The 24,441-nt window shown below is 51.7% G+C and overlaps 2 protein-coding genes across 5 annotated transcripts; both read left to right on the forward strand.

The window, feature by feature from the left end:
• The first annotated feature begins 5,521 nt into the window (after positions 1–5,521).
• LOC105464238 (ribosomal protein L8) lies at positions 5,522–8,067 on the forward strand. 3 transcript variants are annotated; one of them, XM_011711931.3, is made up of 6 exons: positions 5,522–5,646; positions 5,872–6,020; positions 6,103–6,244; positions 6,529–6,747; positions 7,545–7,660; positions 7,874–8,067. In XM_011711931.3, the coding sequence occupies exons 2-6, from the start codon at positions 5,883–5,885 to the stop codon at positions 8,030–8,032; spliced, it is 774 nt and encodes a 257-aa protein (XP_011710233.1). In that variant the 5' UTR covers positions 5,522–5,646; positions 5,872–5,882; the 3' UTR covers positions 8,033–8,067. The 3 variants fall into 3 exon arrangements, with proteins under 3 accessions (XP_011710233.1, XP_024643266.1, XP_070923663.1); XM_024787498.2 differs by having other exon boundaries at positions 5,621–5,767; XM_071067562.1 differs by having other exon boundaries at positions 5,621–5,746.
• A 2,314-nt stretch (positions 8,068–10,381) lies between these two features.
• LOC105464237 (zinc finger protein 34) lies at positions 10,382–24,172 on the forward strand. 2 transcript variants are annotated; one of them, XM_011711929.3, is made up of 6 exons: positions 10,382–10,466; positions 17,592–17,640; positions 18,769–18,855; positions 19,084–19,210; positions 19,676–19,795; positions 22,665–24,172. In XM_011711929.3, exons 3-6 carry the CDS (start codon positions 18,823–18,825, stop codon positions 24,023–24,025), a joined length of 1,641 nt encoding a protein of 546 aa, XP_011710231.2. In that variant the 5' UTR covers positions 10,382–10,466; positions 17,592–17,640; positions 18,769–18,822; the 3' UTR covers positions 24,026–24,172. The 2 variants fall into 2 exon arrangements, with proteins under 2 accessions (XP_011710231.2, XP_070923658.1); XM_071067557.1 differs by lacking the exon at positions 10,382–10,466 and adding an exon at positions 10,570–10,593.
• Positions 24,173–24,441: the final 269 nt, after the last annotated feature.

A 24,441-nucleotide genomic window follows, 5' to 3' on the forward strand; every position in this document is an offset into this window, starting at 1 on the left:
TTTCCCCCAGGATAGGAGGCGGCGAACGTTCATCCCTTGCGCCCACTTCCTGCCTCCGGGTGGCCTACGGGGGTTGGGGAGCACGGCACGGGATCGATTCCTGGACCCGCAGGAACGGCGGAGCTGGGACATCGGGCCGGGGTCTGTCTCTTATATAAATTTATGACATTGTTTAGTATGACTTTTTTTTTTTTTTTTTTTTGAGTCTGAGTCTCGCTCTTGTTGCCCAGGCTGGAGTGCAATGGCGTGATCTCGGCTCACTGCAACCTCCGCCTCCCAGGTTCACGACATTCTGCCTCAGCCTCCCGAGTAGCTGGGACTACAGGCGCCCTCCAACCACGCCCGACTAATTTTTGTAGTTTTAGTAGAGACGGGGTTTCACTATGTTGCCCAGGCTGATCTCGAACTCCTGATCTCAGGTGACCCGACGTCTCGGCCTCCCAAAGTGCTGGGATTACAGGTGTGAGCCACCGCACCCAAACAGTTTCTGGAATCTTGTTTTTTGTTTTTTGTTTTTTGAGACGGAGTCTCGCTCTGTCACCCAGGCTGGAGTACAGTGGCGCGATCTCGGCTCACTGCAAGCTCCGCCTCCTGGGTTCACGCCATTCTCCTGCCTCAGCCTCCTGAGTAGCTGGGACTACAGGCGCCCGCCACCGCGCCCGGCTAATTTTTTGTATTTTTAGTAGAGACGGGGTTTCACCGTGGTCTCGATCTCCTGACCTTGTGATCCGCCCGCCTCAGCCTCCCAAAGTGCTGGGATTACAGGCGTGAGCCACCGCGCCCGGCCCAGTTTCTGGAATCTTGAAGTGTCTCTGCTGCTCCCTCTGATCACTTTCAGACCACCTCTCCTGTCTGCACATAAGGGTGGTCATTCTGACTTCTAACAGCCCTGTGATTTTTGTAAACATTTGTATGCTCTTTGTATTTACTAATTTAATCCTCACGGTAATCATATCAAAATACTACTGTTCCCATACTAAAATGAGGAGAGCATAGTGTCCCTGTTATCTGCCAAGGTCTCGTCTCTTTTTTTTTGAGACAGTTTCGCTGTTGTTGCCCAGGCTGGAGTGCAATAGCGCCATCTTGGCTCACCATTACCTCCCCCTCCTGGGTTCTCCTGCCTCAGCATCCCCAGTAGCTGGGATTACAGGCATGCGCCACCACGCCTGTTTAATTTTGTATTTTTAGTAAGGACGGGGTTACTCGATGTTGGTCAGGCTGGTCTCGAACTCCCGACCTCAGATGATCTGCCCGCTTCGACCTCCCAAAGTGCTGGGATTACAGGTGTGAGCCACTGTGCCTGGCCAAGGTTTCATCTCTTAAGTAACAGAACTGGGATCCAACCCACAGACCTGGCTCCAAGTCACATATTCTTTTTTTAAAAAATTTAATAATTTTTTTCAAGTCACATATTCTTTAGCCACTAAACTGTGGTGTGAAACCATCATGCAAGTGGGAAGAACAGTTCAATTCATGAAACTTGGTGTGCTGAAAAATTGCCATTCACCTCCACACACATTTTAGGGATGGTTTCACACACGCTCTAGGTTTTCAGATCCCCTGAATGGCAACCGTACCCTGGGAGGAGGTATGAGGATCAAAGAAGGTAAGGGACTCGTCCAGAGCCACAGGTGGTTGGGAGCCGGGTCAGATTTGAGCACAAGACAGACCAGGAACCATCATTTTCTTCCTTTTCACAAGGATAGGGGAAACTGGGTCAGGAGGGTGACACTCGTCTAAGTAGGCTCAACCCAGCCCTCTACATGGGTGGTCCTAAACTTGTGTGATGTCTGCCTAGATCCTTGTCCCAGGACTGGATGCCCTTAGGTTCCTCAGACTCTTTGGGGGACCAAGGGTGTCTCCTGCATTCACACTGCTGACAGCAGATCTGCTCAGGAGTAGGCACAGGCTGGGTAGGACAGAGGCACTCTTCAGATTCGGGGTACAGCAGGAGGGACTGGTGGACACTTGCTCTGTCCCCACAACCATCTCTGGGGAAGGGATCATGACTCCCCTCAGGGCCATGGCACATACTTTCAGATAATATGGGTATTATGGTGAACTTGGATATCCGAAAATTCTATGTAAATCCTGTGCTATTCTCTCATTGTAAAAGGATGCCAAAACTTCCAACTATTTAATCACACATGTGGGGTCCTAGAGAATGTTCACTCACAGCTTTATGTCAGGTTGACATGATGCATCCAAGCCATATAGACGGCAGGGGTCATGGAGATTTAGCACTCACTAACCCGTTGCTTCACAATACACTACCTTAACCCCTCTCGGAAAAATTTTAACATGCACCTTCAAGATGTCCCCAAGCATGTGCAATCTCCATCCTCCCAACCACCCCACCTCTTCCTGTTGGCATTGGTCCCTGGGGTCTCCCCTCACCCACTCCTGAATGGGTAACGGGCTCCTATGGGCAATCCCACCCCTGAGGCACTGAAAGCACATGGGAAAACTATCTCAGAGAACCTTATTGGAAATACGTTTTCACAAGACATAGCTCCAGAATTGTAAGACACTAAATTAGAAAAGCAGTGTGCATGAGGCCGGGTGCGGTGGCTTATGCCTATAATCCCAGCACTTTGGGAGGCCAAGATGGGTGAATCATGAGATCAGGAGTTCAAGACCAGCCTGGCCAAGATGGTGAAACCCCATCTCTACTAAAAATACAAAAAATTAGCTGGACACGGTGGCAGGCGCCTGTAATCTCAGCTACTTGGGAGGCTGAGGCAGGAAAATCGCTTGAACTCAAAGAGGGCAGAGGTTGCAGTGAGCTGAGATAGCGCCACTGCACTTCAGCCTGAGTGACAGAGTGAGACGCCCTCTCAGAAAAAAAGCAGTGTGCATGAAAAGTACTTAGATCAGTCCCTGGCCCGTAAAAAGTACCCTGTATTGGCCAGGTGTGGTGGCTCACGCCTGTAATCCCAGCACTTTGGGAGACCAAGGCAGGTGCATCACCTAAGGTCAGGAGTTCAAGACCAGCCTGACCAATATGGTGAAACCCCATCTCTACTAAAAAAATACAAAAATCAGCTGGGCGTGGTGGTGTGCACCTATAGTCCCAGCTATTCGGGAGGCTGAGACAGAAGAATTGCTTGAACCTGGGAGGCGGAGGTTGCAGAGAGCCCAGATCACACCACTGCACTCCAGCCTGGGCAACAAGAGTGAGACTCCATCTCAAAAAAAAGAAAAAAAAAAAAAAAATATATATATATATATATATATATATATATTCCTTTTATTACGGAGTGATCCCATTTTAGCCATATGTGATGGTGTGCCCATATGTGGGATACAATTATGCTACGGGGGTGCGGTGGGGGGGCAGGGAGATAAGGACACATCTGTTGTGGGGGATTGGGGGTGCAGGCAGATAATCCTGGTGGGGGAGGGGAGCCAAGCTGAGCAAGACAGAGCATCACAATTTCTCATGTTTATACCTAATTACTCCTGAATGTATGTGACAAGAAACATTTGAAGAACAATTTCAAAAGGAAAATGTTTTTTTTTTTTGAGGCGGAGTTTTGCTCTTGTTTCCCAAGCTGGAGTGCAATGGCACAATCTCGGCTCACCACAACCTCCACCTCCTGGGTTGAAGTGATTCTCCTGCCTCAGTCTCCTGAGTAGCTGGGATTACAGGTGCCTGCCACCATGCCCAGCTAACTTTTGTATTTTTAGTATAGACGGGGTTTCTCCATGTTGATCAGGCTGGTCTCGAACTCCTGACCTCAGGTGATCCTCCCGCCTCGGTCTCCCAAGGTGCTGGGATTACAGGCATGAGCCACCACACCTGGCTGGAAATAAATAATTTCTAAGAATAAAGTTTGAAAAGCAGGTTAGGGGTGACATCGGTAGCACAAGCAGAGGTGCTGTGTGGGGAGAGCCTAATCCTGGCCCCAAGAAAGATGGCTCCACCCCAGAAGGCTGGAAAACCTCATGTCCAGTGCTTGCGGCCTCACCTGGAGTGGCTGTCAAGTGACCTAGAACTGCACAGCCACTGCTGTGTGCCAGGTCAAGACTGAGCCTAGTCATGTAGTCCTCAGGACTGTCGGGTGGATGCTGGCAGGGCCATGTCTCTTCGAGCATTAAAGCGGCCTGGTCAGCCTCCTGGCTGCACCTAGGATCTTGGTAGCCGCATCTCATCCCAGAGACCCGTGAGACCATCTTGGGGAACCCCACAGCCTGTGTGTCCAAGCACTCTTCTCACCTCTATCCCGCACCCAACTCTCCTTCTGCTCCTGCAGAGAAGCAGATTTGCTCAGGAGTGAGGGACACGCTGGGCGTGTGGGCCAATTTTGGGTTGATCCCAGAACCCCTCACCCTGCCCCTGGGGTCCAGTCCTGCCCCTCAGCCCCTGGCCCTGCTGTGGGCTGGGCTGCTTCCTGGGTCCCCACCCGGCAGCTCCTCCTCGATCCCCCTGCCAACCCTAGGGGAGGGCCTCCTTCAGCAGCCCCTTCTCTCCCCTATGAGCAGCAGCGGCCACAGGACACCCCTTCCACCCTCTCCTGTCTCTTTCTCACGATGTCAACCCTGCCAGAGCCCCTGCAGGGTCTAGGAAATACCCCACCTCCCAGTCCTGACTGCAAGCCTCTCCCACCCACTGGGACCCCTGCCTTCACCTCCTTGCTGCCTCCTCATCCACAGCTTCGCCTGTGCTCCGACAGTGCTCACTCAGCCAGGGGCTCTCTCCTGAAAAACCTCTTCCCCACCACCCGCCGCCCCCAGCCTCGGGGTCCCACCCCTTAGGGACCCGATTTCGCGAAGCCCCTCTCCCCAGCATGTGCCGCTGGACACCCCCAGTCGGGCTGACTCTTTCCAGCTCAGGCCCCCACTGCCCCTCCCAGTTTCCATTTCTTGCTCCTTCCCCACCCACCTCTCCCGCACAGAATTTGGTCAGGGTACGGTCCAGTCTCCTATTATGCGTTCTCCCCGCAGCATGTGACCCAGCCCATCCCCGCTCCTTCTTCCTCGCCCCGGGACCCTCCAGCTTGGCCCTCCCCACTTCCTGGGCCGGCCGGCCCTCACCCTCGGCAAGGATCCCCGGGCTCCTCTCCTCGACGCCCGACCTCTCCAAGGGCCTACAGTGGACAAGGTCCCCGCGTCCAGCAGCGCCCGTCCATCAGGGAGACGGTCATCTGCCACCTGCAAACCACGACGTTCCACGAGGGGGTACAAGCGTCTCCCCTGCTCATCTCCTGCTCTGCATCAGCGAGAACCCCTCCGCCTACACGGAAGCCCCTCACCAGGCAAAGCCGGGAGCCCCAGACCCCGTGGCCCGGAGTGGGTCGATCTGTGACGCCCTGCACAGTTCACTCAACCACTCGGCGCCTCCTCGACCACTCAGAGAACACTTGCCCTCCCGGAGACCCCGGTGAAAGCCGAGCACTCTTTCGCTCCTTCAGAGCCCGCGCCAGCAAGACCTCGCGCGCCGCGTCTCCCGGTGCGCCTGCGCGGGGGCCCCAGCGGCGGAAAAGTAGGCAGGTCCGGCGGCCACTGGTGACTACAAGCCCCGGCGTGCACCGCGCTGGACTGGCCGTGGCGCGCCCGGAAGGTGTCGCGGCCCTGGGCCCCGCCCCGGAAGATAAGGCGGCTCGCGGACACCGCGTTTCCTCTTTCGGCCGCGCTAGTGAGCTGGTAGGTCGTGCATGCGGCGCTGCGGCATGGGCAGTATCCGCCGCCATCCTCCTCCTTGAGGCGCGCTGAGACGCGGGCCGGCCCTCCTGAGAGGATGGCGGTGCGGACGCCCGCGGAGAGGGTAGGGGGTGGTGGGCGCGGCGGCCTTGGAGGCGGGGTCCCGGAAAGCCGGGCTGGCGGGGGTGCCCGGGCCGCCCGGACGCGCTAACCGTGAGTCGCCCCCAGGACCCATCGCCATGGGCCGTGTGATCCGTGGACAGAGGAAGGGCGCCGGGTCTGTGTTTCGCGCGCACGTGAAGCACCGTAAGGGCGCTGCGCGCCTGCGCGCCGTGGATTTCGCCGAGCGGCACGGCTACATCAAGGGCATCGTGAAGGTGCGGAACGCTGGCCAGGGCGGGGCGGGAGGGGACGGGACTCCCGGCCGGAACGCCGCACTTACGCCGCCCCTGCCCGCAGGACATCATCCACGACCCGGGCCGCGGCGCGCCGCTCGCCAAGGTGGTCTTCCGGGATCCGTACCGGTTTAAGAAGCGGACGGAGCTGTTCATTGCCGCCGAGGGCATTCACACGGGACAGTTTGTGTATTGCGGCAAGAAGGGTTAGCATCGCGGCGGGGAAGGAAGGTCGGGGTGGGGAGAGGTCTGGGTGTTGTCTGAGGAGTTAACGTCTTAAACCGGTGTGGGAACCTCGCAGGCAGAAAGTTGGGGTGGGCCACCGCGTGGCCAGGCCAGTGGCTACGGTGGGCACCGGTGGGTACTCAGAGAGCTGCATCGGGAGGCTGGATGTTGAATGCTGTGCTCGCAACTTCACGGGCTGCTTAGAGCGAGTGGGGTCGCATTACCTCTTACCGCGCTGACGGCCTGATGCTGCTTCCCCTTGCAGCCCAGCTCAACATTGGCAATGTGCTCCCTGTGGGCACCATGCCTGAGGGTACGATCGTGTGCTGCCTGGAGGAGAAGCCTGGAGACCGTGGCAAGCTGGCCCGGGCATCAGGGAACTATGCCACCGTTATCTCCCACAACCCTGAGACCAAGAAGACCCGTGTGAAGCTGCCCTCCGGCTCCAAGAAGGTTATCTCCTCAGCTAACAGAGCTGTGGTTGGTGAGTACCAGGCAGTAGTTGAATGCTGAGGGCTGTTGGGTGAACAGGCTGTGAGCGCCGGCGGACAGCCAGTGGCTAGACTTGGTTCCTGGAATTACCTGTTGTTTCAAAATTTGGGTTTTGTAAGTTTGAGGTTATTGTGTAGTCTCAGTTTTCGTCACTGTAAAATGAACACAATAGTACTTGCCTTGCTGCTATTGTGGCGTTAAATGAGATTAGGATTAAGTCACTTGGGACTTGAATTCTAGTCTGGGCTTCCTGATTGCTGTACTTGGTTAACAGCCTTTTCAGATAAGGCAGGGAGAGATTTGTGACTTTCTCAAAATCACTTACTGAGTGAGTGAAGGAGGATTTGAGTCTCGGTTAACTCGCTGTGCTGTTGGGAACATCTTGGAATCCTTGTTACAAACTCAGCCTCGCACAGGGGAGGCCCTGAGGTTGTATTCCTGGAATAAGCAACGCTGAGATGGGGCAGGCTGAATCAAGTGTCCTGTGTCAGGTTGAGTGACATGTCGGATGTCTCAAACATGGTGAGGGGGTTGCTTCCCTATGCTTGGAGCTCAGCCAGCATTCTGGGTGATGGAGGTGAGGGCCTTGGCTTGACTGCCCAGTGTGGATTGAAGAAACTGGATGTTGGCTCACAGGGTGCAAGGGGCTCTCTAGGGTGGAGGCGAGTGGGCTTGTTGCTGGGTAGTTGGATGTAGTATTGTGAAGGTGCATGACAGGAGATTGAGGGGAGGAGGTGGGGGTGCTCTGACCGACTAGAGGTTCCCTGAGGTACCTGATCTCCCTTACAGGTGTGGTGGCTGGAGGTGGCCGAATTGACAAACCCATCTTGAAGGCTGGCCGGGCCTACCACAAATATAAGGCAAAGAGGAACTGCTGGCCACGAGTACGGGGTGTGGCCATGAATGTAAGTAACGCAGAAATGCAGGATTGGGTATTCAAGGTACCATGGCCACACGAGTAGGCAAGTCCCATCCACAGGTGGCCCTGCAGGAGGGACATCTGCAGTGGGAGGAGCAGTGGGTGGTGGTTTGTAGTCACAGGACTGTTGATCTTGCTCCAACCCTCCTGAAGGAGGTGGGCTCACCCGCATTCTAAAGCTATCTTCCTCTGCCTACAGCCTGTGGAGCATCCTTTCGGAGGTGGCAACCACCAGCACATTGGCAAGCCCTCTACCATCCGCAGAGATGCCCCTGCTGGCCGCAAAGTGGGTCTCATTGCTGCCCGCCGGACTGGACGTCTCCGGGGAACCAAGACTGTGCAGGAGAAAGAGAACTAGTGCTGAGAGCCTCAATAAAGTTTGTCTTTATGCCACCAGGCTGTGCCCACCCCCATAGTTTCAAAGGGAGGGGTCCCTGCTGGGAGGATTTCTATGGGATCCCCCTCGTTGGTACTGGGAGGAGGTAGACTACTGGAGTAGACCACCAATGAGTGGTGGAAGCTTGAAGGAAAAGTCTACAACTAGAAGTGAGGTGCAGGTACCCTGGGCAAGACCCTTGCTTCCCCACAGAGGGGACCAAGACACTTAGGTGGGTGACTCAGTACCATGGCTTGCAGTGCTTGGATGTAAGCACTCATTTCACGTATGACGAAACTGAGGAACAGGAAACAGGACACAATCATGAGCCTGGTGTTCTGGACCATACCCTCACTCTGCCGGCTCACTGCTAACTTGCTCAGCACCTGAGGCGTTCCTTTGCCCACGGTCTTATGGCTACATCGTTCCCCTCCATACTGGGTACAGTCCTGCTGATGTCAGTGTGTTTTTGTAAAGTTACTGCCAGGGATACCGGGCTTGCAGGTGTCTGTCTTGCACTGAGAACTTGGGATGGGCCTGGAGGAACGTGGGACAGACACCCTGTCTACAGCCAGGAAGTTATTCCTAGCCTGGCCTTTACCATTCTGTTCTGCAGATGACTGGGAGCACCCTGTATGCATTCCCACCCTACCATGGTGGAGAGTAGTCACTGACTGGAGGGTTCTGGGTGCTTTTTCCTGTGGGTGGAGCCTCATGCCTTACCTCATTTTCTAGCCTGATAGTGACAGGTGAGGTTGAGGTGGTGATTGAGTGTGGGGTCCTAGGTCACTGAACAAAGGGATGAATGTATGCAGTGCGTGTATGGGGATCCCAGAGCACTCGAGTCCCTTCACCCATACACTGCAGAGAAACTAACCAGGAACAGCCCCCAAAGCTGCATTGATTACCTTATTCTGAGCACATGGCCTTTCCCTACTGGCAGGGGCAGATACCTTCCTTCTTTTTAGCTTTGGTAGTGACAAGTGAGGCTGAGGGTGGTGATTGTGAGTGGAATCAGGTTGGAAGTGTCAGGGAGCTGCCCCTCTGCAATGGGAGGGCAAGTAAGCTAATTGCCGTCACGAGGCAGGTGGAGGGGCTTCCTGTTTGGCCATAGCCCATGGTATCTTGTCCCTTAACCACAATGAGGAGATCCCAGGACAGCATCCTATCAGCGCTTTCACACAAGGAAGTTCCACCAGCAAATGGAGCAGCTGCAGATTATTGCCCCTAACAACACTCCTGTGGAACTACAGCAGGCAGAATGAGGCACGGTGTGCTCTGCCTATAGACTTGGAGAGCACCTGGCAGGTGAGAATAGGTCACGTTAGGCTTCCATGGTCACTCCGGGATGACAATTCCTAAGTGGCTGCACGGTGGCCCCTGACTGTCATGGTCCACGCCGTTTCTAGAGTGAACCTTACACCCCATTTCATGATCTTGGCTTTCCTCATCCTGCTGGCATGGCTCCACCTGTCTTTGGGCGCCCACCACACCTAGGCAGTGACCCAGCAGGGCCTGTTTATTTTAGACAGGCTCTCGCTATTGCCAGGCTGTTCTCAAGCCCCTGGCCTCATGTGGTCCTCCAACTCCAGCCCTGACCCCCACCCCCCCCCCAGTAGCTAGGGGACCTGGTTTAGATACACTGTCATTCGCAAGGCTGGTCCCAGGGTCCTAGGTGATTGGTCGAGAAAGAATCCAGGAGGGCGGTGTTTCCTCCTGAAGGATGGAGGGGCATCTAGAAAGAGGGTCTTGGGAAAGCACTAGATGCTTAGCTTCGCCGTGAGCGGTCACTGCTTTTCTGCTCCCTTCTGGGCAAAGTGGATGCAGGGCTTGGCCGAAGGACCGGCCGTCAGGGAAAGTTTGCTCCAGAACTAGCTCAGGCACCCGAAAACCTTTTCTCCAGAGTGGACACTGGGCTCCATTTACAGGAGTCAGGGATGAGGGGCCATGGGTTAAACCCAAGACAGGCTTCTTGGGCCAGTAAGCATCCTCTCTTGGCCCCAAGGAAGGGTGCGGTTCCCGTTTCTTTCTCTGTAAAGGAAAGGACCTAGTTCTTTCTTGTTTGTGGCACCTTTCGTGGCTCATTAGGGAGAGAATTTATCAGAAAAAGGGAAAGACTAATATGTTTTCGACTCTGACCATCGCCCCAGTTCTGAGGCCTCCGGGCCGTGGCTTCGGACTGCCACCCGGTGGCAGCGTTCTGCTTTACGGCTTTGCCATTCGCGGGTCCCCGGAGCCTTACTGCCAGCCAGGGAGGTGGGCAGCCGAGACGCGGCGTCCCAGCTTCCCAGAGCGGCCCCGACGGCACCGCGGACCCGGACAGTTGGCTGACGTCATTTCCGGATCGGCTCCGATTGGCGGGGCGGGAGGGCCGAACGGGCGAGGTTGGGTGGCGGTGCTGCTCCGCGGCGCTGAGGTGAGTGTGAGGCCGCCGGGGGCGGGTGCGCTGCGCCGGTACCCGGTTGTCTTGCGGTGCTCCGGGCCTGGGTGCGTCCCGCCATCAGCGGCACTTCCTGTTCCAGGGACCCGGGACGAGGCCTTGAGTACGGACGCGCCTCGCCGCCCTCTCCCAGCCCCAGGGTCGCTCCTCATGGGGCTCCTTCCGCCCTCGAGCCCCTCACAGCTCCCTTGCCCCACGCGGGGCCCCCTGGACTCCTGCCGCACAGGGCGGCTTCTGCGTCCCGATGCGCTCCAGACCCCGAGGTCCCAGCGGCCCGAGGCCTCATCCCGGCTCCCTCCCACGCCCCTCTCCTGTCAGCTTTTCAGGGGCGGGGTCGTGCGTCTCTCGGTCCTCCCAGCCCTCTGCGGATGCCGCCCCTCCTGCATTTAGCGTCCGCGCTCCTCCATGCTGCTCCCTCTGCTGGTGCCTTCCCTCCACCCCACCCTCCTCGCTTCTAGCGCTCCGAGGCTTTTCTCCCCGCAGCCAGGTTTTTGTTCCCCTTTTTCTTTTTTCTTTCTTTTCCTTCTTTTCTTTCTTTCCTTTCTCTCTCTTCTTTTTTCTGAGACGGAGCCTCGCTCTGTCGCCCAGGCTGGAGTGCAATGGCGCGATCTCGGCTCAATGCAACCTCTGTCTCCCGGGTTCAAGCGATTCTCCTGTCTCAGCCTCCAGAGTAGCTGGGATTACAGGCGCTCGCCACCACGCCCGGCTAATTTTTGTGTTTTTAGTAGAGATGGGGTTTAACCATGTTGGCCAGGCTGGTCTCGAACTCCTGACTTCAAGTGATCCGCCCGCCCCAGCCTCCCAAAGTGCTGGGATTACAGGCGTGAGCCACTGCGCCCAGTCTCGTTTTCTTGTATCTCTACATACCTAATACTGTTTTTGTCTCTTAAAAATCTACATATGTATGTCCGAGTGCGGTGGCTCATGCCTGCAGTCCCAGCACTTTGGGAGACGGAGGCGGGCGGATCACGAGGTCCGGAGATCGAGACCATCCTGGCTAACGGTGAAACCCCATCTCTACTAAAAAATACAAAAAAATTAACCGGGCGTGGTGGCGGGCGCCTGTAGTCCCAGCTACTCGGGAGGCTGAGGCAGGAGAATGGCGTGAACTGGAGAGGCAGAGCTTGCAGTGAGCCGAGATCGCGCCACTGCACTCCAGCCCGGGCAATGGAGCAAGACTCCGTCTCAAAAAAAAAAAAAAATCTACGTATGTATTATACTGTGGATATTCTATAGCTGACAGTTTTTCTCAGCCTTATAACTGCTCTATATCCTTGACATTACTTTTCACCACTGTGACTTTGCCGATAGACGCTGAAGTTTTTTCTTCTACACAGGCACATGGTAACATTCTTGTGTTTTTCTTGTGTGCCTTAGCAAGTCTCCATAGAGTACATACTTTTTTTTTTTTTTTTTTTTTTTTTTTGAGACGGAGTCTGGCTCTGTGGCCCAGGCTAGAGTGCAGTGAGAGTACATACTTTGAGTTAGGTTTCCCCACAGAGAGTTTTGGAGGGTTTCAGTTCTACCAAGTAGGGCCAGGTATATTTCTAGAGTCACTGTACCAGTTTGCGGTGTCCTCAACATTTGATTTTATGAAGTATTTTATATTTCCCCAATCTATGGGGAGAGTCTGGTTTTACTTTACTTTTTTTTTTTTTAATTAAAAAATTAGAGATGGGGGTTCTCACTATGTTGCCCAGGCTGGAGTGCAGTGGCCACTCATAGGCGTGATCCCACTACTGATCAGCACAGGAGTTTTGACCTGCCCTGTTTCCCACCTGAGCTGGTTCACCCCTCCTTAGGCAACATGGTGGTCCCCTGCTCCCCGATGTCACCATATTGATGCCGAACCTAGTGGGGACACCCAGTTGGCATAGCACACTGCAGCCCAGAACTCCCAGGTTCAGGTGATCCTCCTGCCTCAGCCTGCTGAGTAGCCCCTGGGACTACAGGGTTTGCCAGGTCCTATCCTGTGTTCATTTGTTCAAAATTGTGACATTTTTCTTATTAAAAAAATTTTTAAATATGTTCTGTATATTTATGCTTTGTTACATGTTTGCAAATATCTTTCATTCTCTAGCTTGTCTGCTTGACTTTTAATTTTGTGGTGTGTTGTACAGAATCCTTTTTCTTTTTTTTTTTTTTGAGGCAGGGTCTTGCTGGGGCTGGAGTGTAGTGACATAATCTTGGCTCACTGCAGCCTCCATCTCCCACTCTAAAGCGATCCTTCTACCTCAGCCACCTGAGGTTTTGCCACAGGCTCACACCACCATGTCGGCTAGTTTTTGTAGAGCTGCGGTTTCACCATGTTACCCAGGCTGGTTTCCTACTCCTGAGCTCAAGCAATCTGCCCACTCCGCCTCCCAAAGCACTGAGATTACAGATGTGAGTCACCATGCCTGGCCTTTTTTCCTTTTTAATGGACTCAAACAATCGTTTTCTTTGTAGGCTTTTATTATTTATTTACTTATTTACATTTTTATGTATTTTTTTGAAACAGAGTCTTGCTCGATCACCCAGGCTGGAGTGCAGTGGCATGGTCTTGGCTCACTGCAACCTCCACCTCCCTGGTTCAAGTGATTCTTCTGCCTCAGCCTCCCGAGTAGCTGGGATTGCAGGCGCGCGCCACCACACCTGGCTAATTTTTGTATTTTTAGTAGAGACAGGGTTTTACCATCTTGGCTAGGCTGGTCTTGAACTCCTGACCTCGTGATCCACCCACCTCAGCCTCCCAAAGTGCTGGGATTACAGGCGTGAGCCAGCACACCCGGCCTTTTTTTTTTTTTTTTTTAATGTTTAAGTCTTTAACCTGCCCGAAATATTTGTGTACCATAGAAGGCAGGGAACTAATTTTCTTTTCCAATGGAAAACCAGTTGTGCCAATACCATTTATTGTCCTTCTTCATTGCCATTGATATTGCAGGTATATTAACATATGCATAGATGTCTTCCATTATCTTTTTTCCTATACTTAAACTTCACTTTCCATTACCATAGCCTAAGTCTCAATATCTAGTAGGGCACACCCTTGTCTCCTTCAGTTATTTTTTTGGTATTGCGTTAGGTAATCTTTTTTTTTTTTTCGAAACAGAGTCTTGCTCTGTCTCCCAGGCTGGAGTGCAGTGGTGTGATCTCGGCTCACTGCAAGCTCCGCCTTCGGGGTTCACGCCATTCTCCTGCCTCAGCCTCCGGAGTAGCTGGGACTACAGGTGCATGCTACCACACCTGGCTAATTTTTTTGTATTTTTAGTAGAGATGGGGTTTCACCACGTCAGCCAGGATGGTCTTGATCTCCTGACCTTGTGATGTGCCCGCCTCAGCCTCCCAAAGTGCTGGGATTACAGGCGTGAGCCACTGTGCCCAGCCACACTGCCTTGGCTAATCTTAGATCGTTACTATTTCATGTGATATTTGGAGTCATTTCTGTCAGATATCATGTCCTGTTGAAATGCTTACTGTAATTGCACAGAATAAATTTAACTTGGGGAGAATTGATATCTTTATATTATTGAGCCCTCCTATTTAGAAACATGGTCTGTTTCTGCATAAACCTTTCTAAGGTACTTCAATAAAGTTTTATAATGTTGTCCATTACATACATATCTTTTTTTAAGACTTAATGTACTGCGTAGTTTTTGTAGCTATTGTGAATGGTCAGTTTTCGGTTGCTGATTGCTAACGAATAGGAGTGTTATTAATTATTCTGTATTGACCTTGTTTGTGGCAATGCTGTTGAACTCTTGTCATCCCAACAGTGGATTGATACTCTTGGATTTTCTATGTAGATTGTTTTTATCATTCTCAAAGAATGACGAGTTTGTCTTTTTTCTTCTGATCCTTGTAGCTTACATTTCTTTTTTCTGTGACTTACTGCGTTGGCTAGGATGTTGAATAGCAGCGGGCTCTGAGAGAGAACATCCCTCTCTGGTCACTGACTCTACTGCACATGCTTCTAATGTGTTCTCTTAGTGTTGTGAACACAAACTTGAATGCATGAAACCCCAGGGTCCCTGAGCCACACTCTGAGAACTATTGCTATGCCTCCCGGGGTCAAGTGATCCTCTCACCTCAGCCTCCTGAGTAGCTGGGACTACAGGCATGTGCCACCAAGCCCTGCTAATTTTTTAAATTTTTTGTAGGGATGGGGTCTCAGTATATTGCCCAGGCTGAGCTTGAACTCCGGGGCTCAAGCGATCTTCCCGTCTTGGCTTCCCAAAGTATGGAGATTACAGGCATGAGCCAAGCATACCTGGCTTTTTGCTCTTTTTTTTTTTTTTTTTTTTAATCTATTTGAAATTATTATTATTTTTTTTAACCTAGGAGCATAGATTCAAACTGCCCTAAATATACACTCTTTCCTTTTTTGTTCTTGGTAGCATTTCCTTTTCTACTTTTCCATCTATTTTCTTTTTTTTTTTTGAGATAGGCCCTGGCTCTGACTCTGGCTCTGTCACCCCAGCTGGAGTGCAGTGGTATGATCTCGACTCACTGCAGTTTCTGCCTCCTGGGCTCAAGCGATCCTCCCACCTCAGCCTCCCAAGTAGCTGGAACTACAAGCACATGCCACCATGCCTGCCTAATTTTTGTATTTTTTGTAGAGAGGGGTTTTGCCATGTTGCACAGGCTGGTCTTGAACTCCTGGGCTCAAGAGATCCACTCACCCTGGCCTTCCAAAGTGCTGAGATTACAGGCATGAGCAACTGTGCACAGCCCCTTTTCCATCTTTTTTTGTTCCCTTTATTGGATTTGCCAGGTGTTTGTGTACTTTATTAGCATTTTCAAAGAATGACCATAGAGATTGCTTTCTGTTTCTTTAAATTGTGTTTTGTTTTCTTTCATGTTCTTTCCTTGAATTTCTTTCTTTCTTTCTTTCTTTCTTTTTTTTTTGAGACGGAGTCTCGCACTGGGCTCGATCTCGGCTCACTGCTGCCTCCGCCACCTGAGTTCACGCAATTCTCCTGCCTCAGCCTCCCAAGTAGCTGGGATTACAGGCGCACACCACCACGCCCAGCTAATTTTTTGTATTTTTAGTAGAGACGGGGTTTCACTGTGTCGGTCAGACTGGTCTCAAACTCCTGACCTCACGATCCGCCTGCCTCAGCTTCCCAAAGTGCTGGGATTACAGGCGTGAGCCACGGCACCCAGCCCTCCTTGAGTTACTTTCTTATTCTGCATCTGATTTCTTTTATTTTCTTTTTTTTGTTTTTGTTTTGTTTTTGGACAGAGTCTCACTCTGTCATCTAGACTGGAAAGTGCAGTGATGTAATCTGAACTCACTGCAACCTCCACCTCTTGGATTCAAGTGATCTTCCTGCCCCAGCCTCCCAAGTTGCTGGGATTACAGGTTCACACCACCATTTCCGGCTAAGTTTTGTATTTATTTATTTATTTATTTTTGAGTGGAAGTTTCGCTCTGTGGCCAGGCTGGAGTGCAGTGGTACGATCTCGGCTCACTGCAACCTCTGCCTCCCAGTTTCCAGAGATTCTCCTGCCTCAGCCTACTGAGTAGCTGGGATTATAGGTGCCTACCACCATGCCCGGCTAGTTTTTGTATTTTTAGTAGAGACAGGGTTTCACCAAGTTGGCCAGGGTGGTCTCGATCTCTTGACCTTGTGATCCGCCCGCCTCGGCCTCCCAAAGTGCTGGGATTACAGGCGTGAGCCGCTGCACCCAGTCCCAAGTTCTGTATTTTTCTTTAGAGATGGGGTTTCACCATGTTGGCCAGGCTGGTCTCGAACTCCGGACCTCAAGTGATCCACCTGCCTCGGCCTCCCAAATTGCTGGGATTATAGGCATGAGCCACAGCCTGCATTTGATTTCTTGCTGAATACTTAGATTATTTATTTTAGTCTTTCCTGTTAAAATGAGTCTATTAAGGATGCGCAGTTTTCTTTAGGTAGGCTTGGTTCTGTTTCCACTTTAGTTTCCATTTCTGTATTCTTCTGGAGAGAGGGTAACTTTTCATCGTATAGTTCTAATATAACAACAATATGGGTAGGAATTATTTTGCCAATGATATATTCCTTTGGGATTTGTTGAAACTGTCTCTGTTGCCCTTTTTTTGGTAATGTTCAGTATGGTGAAAGAAAAGTGTGTTCTCTATGCTTTAAGCATGAGATTCTTTACTTGACCCACTTGTTTCTGAGGGAAGTATGTTAAAAATCTTGACTGGGCCCGGTGGCTCACGCCTGTAATCCCAGCACTCTGGGAGGCCGAGACAGGCGGATCACGAGGTCAGGAGATCGAGACCATCCTGGCTAACATGGTGAAACCCCGTCTCTACTAAAAATAAAAAAAAATTAAACACACCTGTGGTCCCAGCTACTCGGGAGGCTGAGGCAGGAGAATGGTGTGAACCCGGGAGGCAGAGCTTGCAGTGAGCCGAGATCACGCCACCGTACTCTAGCCTGGGCAACAGAGCGAGACTCCGTCTTAAAAAAAAAAAACTCATTCCAGAGGAGGATTTACCAGTTCCTCTTTGATAGATCAATACCTGTTTGTAATTATTAAAGCTTTTTGGTGGACTTTTAGTAATATGCATTTTTTTAAATTCCTATTAGTAATTTTTGCTTTCTTTTCTTTTTTCTTTTTTTGGAGACGAAGTCTTGCTCTTGTCCTCCAGGCTGGAGTGCAGTGGCGCGATCTCGGCTCACTGCAACCTCCACCTCCCAGGTTCAAGCGATTCTTCTGCCTCAGCCTCCTGAGTAGCTGGGATTACAGGTGCCTGCCACTGCGCCCAGCTAATTTTTGTATTTTAGTAGAGACGAGGTTTCACCATGTTGGCCAGGCTGGTCTCCAACTCCTGGCCTCAGGTGATCCGCCTGCCCCAGCCTCCCAGAGTGCTGGGATTCCAGGCATGAGCCACCGTGCATGGCCTGTCCTGTTCTTTCTTGACTGGGGTGCTGGTTCCATGGGCTTGTGCAGTTGGTGATGATCCACTGAACTGTGTACTCAGGATTTGTCAACTTTTATAATATAAATATACTTCAATAAAAAGCTTTAAAGATATAGAAAAGGTATGTAGCTACCACAGCTTTATTTTAACTAGTGTTTGATCTAATATTTACTGATATTTAGCCTTTCTGTGTTATTTTATTTTAGGCCAAATAGTTGCATCATGTGTACCTAATCCAAGAGTCTCATGCTTCTGGTAAGTGAGTCAACCTTATTTTACTTATTTATTTTGAGACAGGATTTTGCTTTGTCACCCAGGCTGGAGTGCAGTGGTGTGATCACAGCTCACTGCAGCCTCTACTTCCTGGGCCCAAGTGATCCTCCCACCTCAGCCTCCCAAGTAGCTGGGACTACAAGTGTGTGCCATCACAGCCGGCTAATTTTTTCTTTTCTTTGGTAGCATTGAGGTCTCCCTACATTGCCCAGGCTTGTCTCAAATTCCTGGGCTCAAGCTATCCTCCCGCCTCAGCTTCCTGAAGCGCTAGGATTATAGATGTGAGTCACCGAGCCTGGCCCCTTCTATCATTTTTAATTTTCTTCCTTAGCCCTTAACATTTTGTCTTCATTCTTCCATGTAAAGTGAATGAGTATTGTTGTTTTCCTCCTGAATGAGAGAGCTTAGCATGCCAGAGAGGAGGAGGGGGATAGACAGCCCAAGGGCAGCAGGCAGTAGAGGTGAGACTGGAGGCTGGGCACTTTGGTGCACTCCTGTAATCCCAGCACTTTGGGAGGCCGAAACAAGAAGATTGAGCTCAAGAGTTCAAGACCAGCCTGGGCAACATGGCGAAACCCCATCTCTACAAAAAAATACAGAAATTAACCGGGTGTGATTGTTGGGGTGATCAGACCCAACACCAGGCTGTGGGGGCTGTGAAGTCTGGCGGAGTCAAAGGAGAAAAGACAGGTTAAGAGTACATAAGGTGGGCCCAGGGGGCCAGTGCTAGTATGGAGGCTGCGAAGGCCCCGAGCTCTGGGAGGCCACACTATTTAATGGTGATCAAACAAAGAAGCAGATGGTGAGGACGTGCATATGTGAGGGTAGACAGGTGAGGACATGAGGATGTGGGGGTAGAAAGGTAGTGGTGCATCAAGCGTGGCTGTGATGGTTTAGCATTTTCTTTGATGCATATGTAATATGCTCTGCTACCTGAGATAATGGAGAACTTGTTTACGAGTCTGGGAGGCCAGTTAGCAGTACCCCCATGGGGATGGGTGGGGGTGGACCAGTGAGGCAGGCAGGACTGTTTATGGCAGCACCAAGTAGCCTGAGCTGTGGAAGAAGGGGCCAGACTGGGCCTCCACTTGTTCTGTTCTCTTCCTTCAGCACCTGAGTGAGCAGCTCCTGTGCCCCGCCCTCAGAAAGCCCAGCCTTTAGGCAATGGCGGCCTGGTTCCTGTCTGCCCCACCCCAGGTGAGTATCTGTCCTCCTGGGAGGAGTGAAATCTTTACCCAGGGCTTTCCTTGGCAAACACTGTCAGGTGTCTCTGGTTTGGGGTGCTGACATAATGGTAGAGGTGACCCTGGGACCCCCATGCAGCCACCCACTGTGCTGGTGCCTTTAGCATGCTTCTGCTGCCTGCCTGCCCCTGCCAGCCCACTCCGGACCACACCTGGGCTATAGCAGTCGCTGTCATTCCAGGCCAAGGTGACCTTCGAGGATGTGGCTGTGTTTCTCTCTCGGGAGGAATGGGGCCGCCTGGGCCCTGCTCAGAGGGGCCTCTACAGGGACGTGATGCTGGAGACCTACGGGAACCTAGTCTCACTGGGTAAGGCCCTCACTAGGACTCAGCTCTGGGAACAGCCCTGGGTGCTAAGGGCTCAGCAGAGGCTGGGCTGGGGGCCTCACCCCCTGGGCACAGAGGTAGGTGATGACCTTTATCTCAGGTAGGCACCTGATCTGAGAAGATGAGGGGAGGGGCAGTGCTGGGACCTTCCTGAGTCAGCCCTTCCCTTCCCTCTCGCTCCAGGTCCCAGGCAGACCCCTCCCTGGTGGGACGGGGGGACCGGGGTCGGGGGTGGAGTTGCACACCTCCTAGTGGAGGGAACCCCTGAGCTCTTGTTCCCTTACGCTCAGGACTGCCCCAGCCCAATCTCAGTGCCCTCCAGAGGGTGTCCAGGCTTCCATCACCCCCTCTGCTTGTGCCTCCCTTACCCTGCTGCCCCAGGGTGAGACAGCACTAGATGCTGCCCTGTGTCCTTGGTACCAACCCCAGTCCCTGTCTCCTTCCCAGGAGTAGGACCTGCAGGCCCCAAGCCTGGAGTGATCTCGCAGTTGGAGCGAGGGGATGAGCCCTGGGTCCTGGATGTTCAGGGCACCTCTGGGAGAGAGCACCTGAAAGTCAACAGCCCAGGTGCGTGAGGGGGTCTGCTCCCCAACTCAAGTCACCGAATGAGCATTTGTTAGGGTCCAGCGTGTCTGTTTAATGAATCAGGAGTCTGCGGGGAAGATGCATTGGGGCTAGCACAGGAGGCCTGACGGTGGCCTTTGCTGAAGCCCAGGTCACCTCTCTCAGTCTGGGCACCTTGGTGGGGAGATTATTGAGCAGAATCTCTCCGGGACAGCATTTCTGTGGAAAACAGGAATGGACAGTCCAGGCAAGGTCCTGTGTAGAGGGGAGTGAGTAGGTGCAGACCATGGGTGCTGTAAGGGGAGGTTAGGGTCTGCAGAACCCCACAGAACCCTGTCCTCCAGAGCTTATGCCAGACAATGAGGGCCTAGTAATGGAGGCTATCACTTAATTCCCCTCTCTTCTAAATTAATACACTACGGAAAAGTGAGAGAGTACACATCCCCCTGAATCTCACTGCCCAGACACAGTTGTGTTGTAGGGTATTCCTTTTCTAGCACTGGCCTTTCCACTGTTATGTATGGACACAGCCTTTTTTTTTTTTTTTTTTTTTTTTTTTTGAGACAGGGTCGCCCTCTATCACCCAGGCTGGAGTGCAGTGGTATGATCATGGCTCACTGCAGCCTTGACCTCAAGCGATCCTCCCATCTCAACCTCCCGAGTAACTGGGACCACAGGCATGTCATGTGCCACTCACACTAAGTTTTGATTTTTTTACAGACGAGGTTTCACTATGTTGCCCAGACTGGTCTTGAACTCCTGGGCTCAAGTGATCCTCTCACCTTGGCCTTCCAAAGTGCTGGGATTACAGGTGTGAGCCACTGCCATTGCACCTGGTCCAGACACTGCCTTTTTTTTTTTTTTTTTTTTTTTTTTTTTTTGAGACAGAGTCTTGCTCTGTCGCCCAGGCTGGAGTGCAGTGGCGCAATCTCGGCTCACTGCAGCCTCCACCTCCCAGTTTCAAGTGATTCTCCTGCCTCAGCCTCCTGAGTAGCTGGGACTATAGGTGCCTGCCACCACGCTTGGCTAATGTATGTATTTTTAGTAGAGACAGCATTTCACTGTTTTGCCCAGGCTGGTCTTGAACCCCTGGGCTCCAGTGATCCTCCCACCTTGGCCCCCCAAAGTGCTGGGATTGCAGGTGCGAACCATTCTTTTTTTTTTTTTCAGACAGAGTCTTGCTCTGTTGCCCAAGCTGGAGTGCAGTGGTGCGATCTCGGCTCACTGCAACCTCCGCCTCCTGGGTTTAAGCAATTCTTCTGCCTCAGCCTCCCGAGTAGCTGGGGCTACAGGTACACGCCACCACGCCTGGCTAGTTTTTGTATTTTTAGTAGAGATGGGGTTTCACCATATTGGCCAGGCTGGTCTCAAGTTCCTGACCTTGTGATCCACCTGCCTTGGCCACCCAAAGTGCTGGGATTACAGGCGTGAGCCACCATGCCTGGCTGACACTGCCTCTTAACAGGAATGATAGTGCGTTCTGCCGTGCAGACACGGAATGTGTTTCCATTTCTGTGCGCGTGAGTCTCAGTCATGTCTTCACTGGAAGTGCAGGCCGAAAGATTGGATAGCTCTGCTGGTCACCTTTTTGCATGTGTCTGATGATATCCTAGGAAGGAACTGCTGGCTCAAAGGACTTCTTATTTTGTAAATTTGCTTATTTGAATGTAAATATCTGTAGAAATAGGACAAACCCTAAGTTTACAACTCAGTGAATTTTTATGAAAAATCATCCTTCAGATTAAAATACAGACTGTTTCAGCCCCCCAGGAGCTCCCTGGCTCTCCTCTGTCATTTCCCACTGCTCCCCACAGGGGTCTTCCCTCTGACTCCTGTCACAAGAGGCCGCTTCCTCCTTTGGATTTTTCTGTCTAGACGCACACAGGGCATCTTTTGCTGAACGTTGTGAGAGCTGCTTGTGTTTCTTGGAGCAGCAGTGTGGTCTGTTTGGTTGCCATTGTTCTATTGTATGAACATACCACAATTTATGTTCCCTTCTACTTGTGGAGGACATTCAGTTGTCCAGGTTTGGGGTTGTACAGGACTGCTGTGGACGCTCTTGTGCATGGATCTCTCCGGTGCCCGGAATACATTTCTGGTGCGTGTGTACCTGCGAGCAGAGCGCTGAGTCAGCATGTTCATAGAGCAGCTTTAGATAAGGTTGCCAAACCGTCCCCCACAGCAGCAGCTCCAGCACAGGCTCCTGTAGCAGTATGTGAGCACTGTCTGCTGCACATCTTGGCCGATATTGGTGTTCATCACCTGTTTGTATGCGGTGCAGAGCCAGGCAAGGGGTGGAAGGATAGACCCCTTAGGACTAGGAAGGGAGCAGTAATCAAAGTGGCAGTCATGAGATGCTTGCACCTGGAACTCGCTGTGCTGGGCACTGGGCTGAGTTCTTCATGGTCAGTCTGTTGTATTACTCTATTTTGTTCTCATGAGTGCCATGTGGCCACAGATGGAGAAATCAAGCCTCAGAAAGGTAGGTGAGTTGTTGCCTCAGGTGACTCAGCTGGCAAGTAGGGGCCAGGACTAATCAATCCTGAGTGTGGCTGCTGGTATCAGTCTCTGAGGGGCCATGTGGCAGGACCCCACTTGGGTACTTGTCACTCCCCATTCTTGGGGAGTGGCCACCCAGGAGAAGTTTGTTGTGTGAGTGTCAAATCAAGGAAGGAGTGAGTGAGTGAAGGGCTACATGACTGCGGCCCTAGGTGAGCTGCATAAGCCTCTGAGCTCCAGACTCCCATCTTTGCAAGGCTGTTGTGACTTTGGAGATGATCAAATCAGTACACCACAGGTGGCCAGCAGCATCTCATGCCTGCCTTCCAGAGTCAGAGCAGGTGACCCTTAGATGTTCTGTTTTTTGTTTCAGCTCTTGGGACCAGAACTGAGTACAAGGAGTTGACTTCACGGGAGACATTTGGTAAGGAAGAACTAGGCCAGCTGAGGGGGATTTTTCCCCAGGGATCTGAGCCAGTAGAAGCCTGTGACCACATCAGGAAGGCAGAGGGGAGCCTGGAAAAGCTGGAGCAGAGAGGCCCCAGGGCAGTCACACTGACCAACGGGGAGAGCAGCAGGGGGTCTGGGGGAAGCCTCAGGTTGGTGTCACGAGCTGTTCCCGATCAGAGCCCTCACAAATGTGATATATGCGAGCAAAGTTTTGAACAGAGATCCTATCTCAACAACCATAAGCGCATACACAGGTCAAAAAAAACAAAGACAGTTCGTGACTCTGGGGAAATCTTGAGTGCAAACTTAGTTGTTAAAGAAGATCAGAAAATTCCTACTGAGAAAAAATTGCATTATTGCAGTTACTGTGGGAAAACATTCAGGTACAGTGCCAACCTTGTCAAGCATCAGCGGCTTCACAGTGAAGAGAAGCCCTACAAATGTGATGAGTGTGGGAAAGCCTTCAGCCAGAGCTGCGAGTTCATCAACCACCGAAGGATGCACTCAGGAGAGATTCCCTACCGGTGTGACGAGTGTGGTAAGACATTCACCCGGAGGCCCAACCTCATGAAGCACCAGAGGATTCACACTGGGGAGAAACCCTACAAGTGTGGTGAGTGTGGGAAACACTTTAGCGCCTACTCTTCCCTTATTTATCACCAGAGGATCCACACTGGAGAGAAACCCTATAAATGTAATGACTGTGGGAAAGCCTTCAGTGATGGCTCAATCCTTATCCGCCATCGTCGGACTCACACTGGAGAGAAGCCATTTGAGTGCAAGGAATGTGGCAAGGGCTTTACCCAAAGTTCTAACCTTATCCAACATCAGAGAATTCACACTGGAGAGAAACCCTATAAATGTAATGAATGTGAGAAAGCTTTCATTCAAAAAACCAAACTTGTGGAACATCAGAGAAGCCACACTGGAGAGAAGCCCTATGAATGCAATGACTGTGGCAAAGTTTTCAGCCAGAGCACACACCTCATCCAGCATCAGAGAATTCACACAGGAGAAAAGCCCTACAAGTGCAGCGAGTGTGGGAAGGCCTTCCACAACAGTTCCAGACTCATTCACCACCAGAGGTTGCACCACGGAGAGAAACCCTACAAATGCAGTGATTGCAAGAAAGCCTTCAGCCAGAGCACTTACTTGATTCAGCACCGGAGGATCCACACCGGGGAGAAGCCCTACAAGTGCAGTGAGTGTGGGAAGGCCTTCCGGCACAGTTCCAACATGTGTCAGCATCAGCGGATTCACCTCCGGGAGGACTTCTCCGTGTAACAGTGGAGAAGTGTCTGAGGGCAGAGTCCAGCTGAGCACTTCCTGCATGCGCCCCCGGCACCTGACTCTGCCCTTTATTTATTATCCACACGATGTTTTCATAGGGTGAAAGGACATTTCTCATTAAACCTCTTTTCTTAAATCAAATGCAGTGCATGTTCATTTTAGAGAAATTGAGAGAGAAAAGTGAGCAAAAAGAAGCTCCTGTAATCTCCCCCACTTAGAAAAATAATTCATTGCTGCTGATTTAGGAAAGTTTTCTTTGAGACATACTGGGGAGCATTTTAAAAAGAAAATACTGCAATGCTTGTCATTGCAGCACCTAGGATCTTCACTTTTGCTATTTCCTCAATATCAGAAAATTCACACTGAAGATAATACCACATATTTTAACATTTTTACATATTGTAAATTTA

Source organism: Macaca nemestrina, chromosome 8 (assembly GCF_043159975.1).
Source record: "Macaca nemestrina isolate mMacNem1 chromosome 8, mMacNem.hap1, whole genome shotgun sequence".
Lineage (NCBI taxonomy): Eukaryota > Metazoa > Chordata > Mammalia > Primates > Cercopithecidae > Macaca > Macaca nemestrina.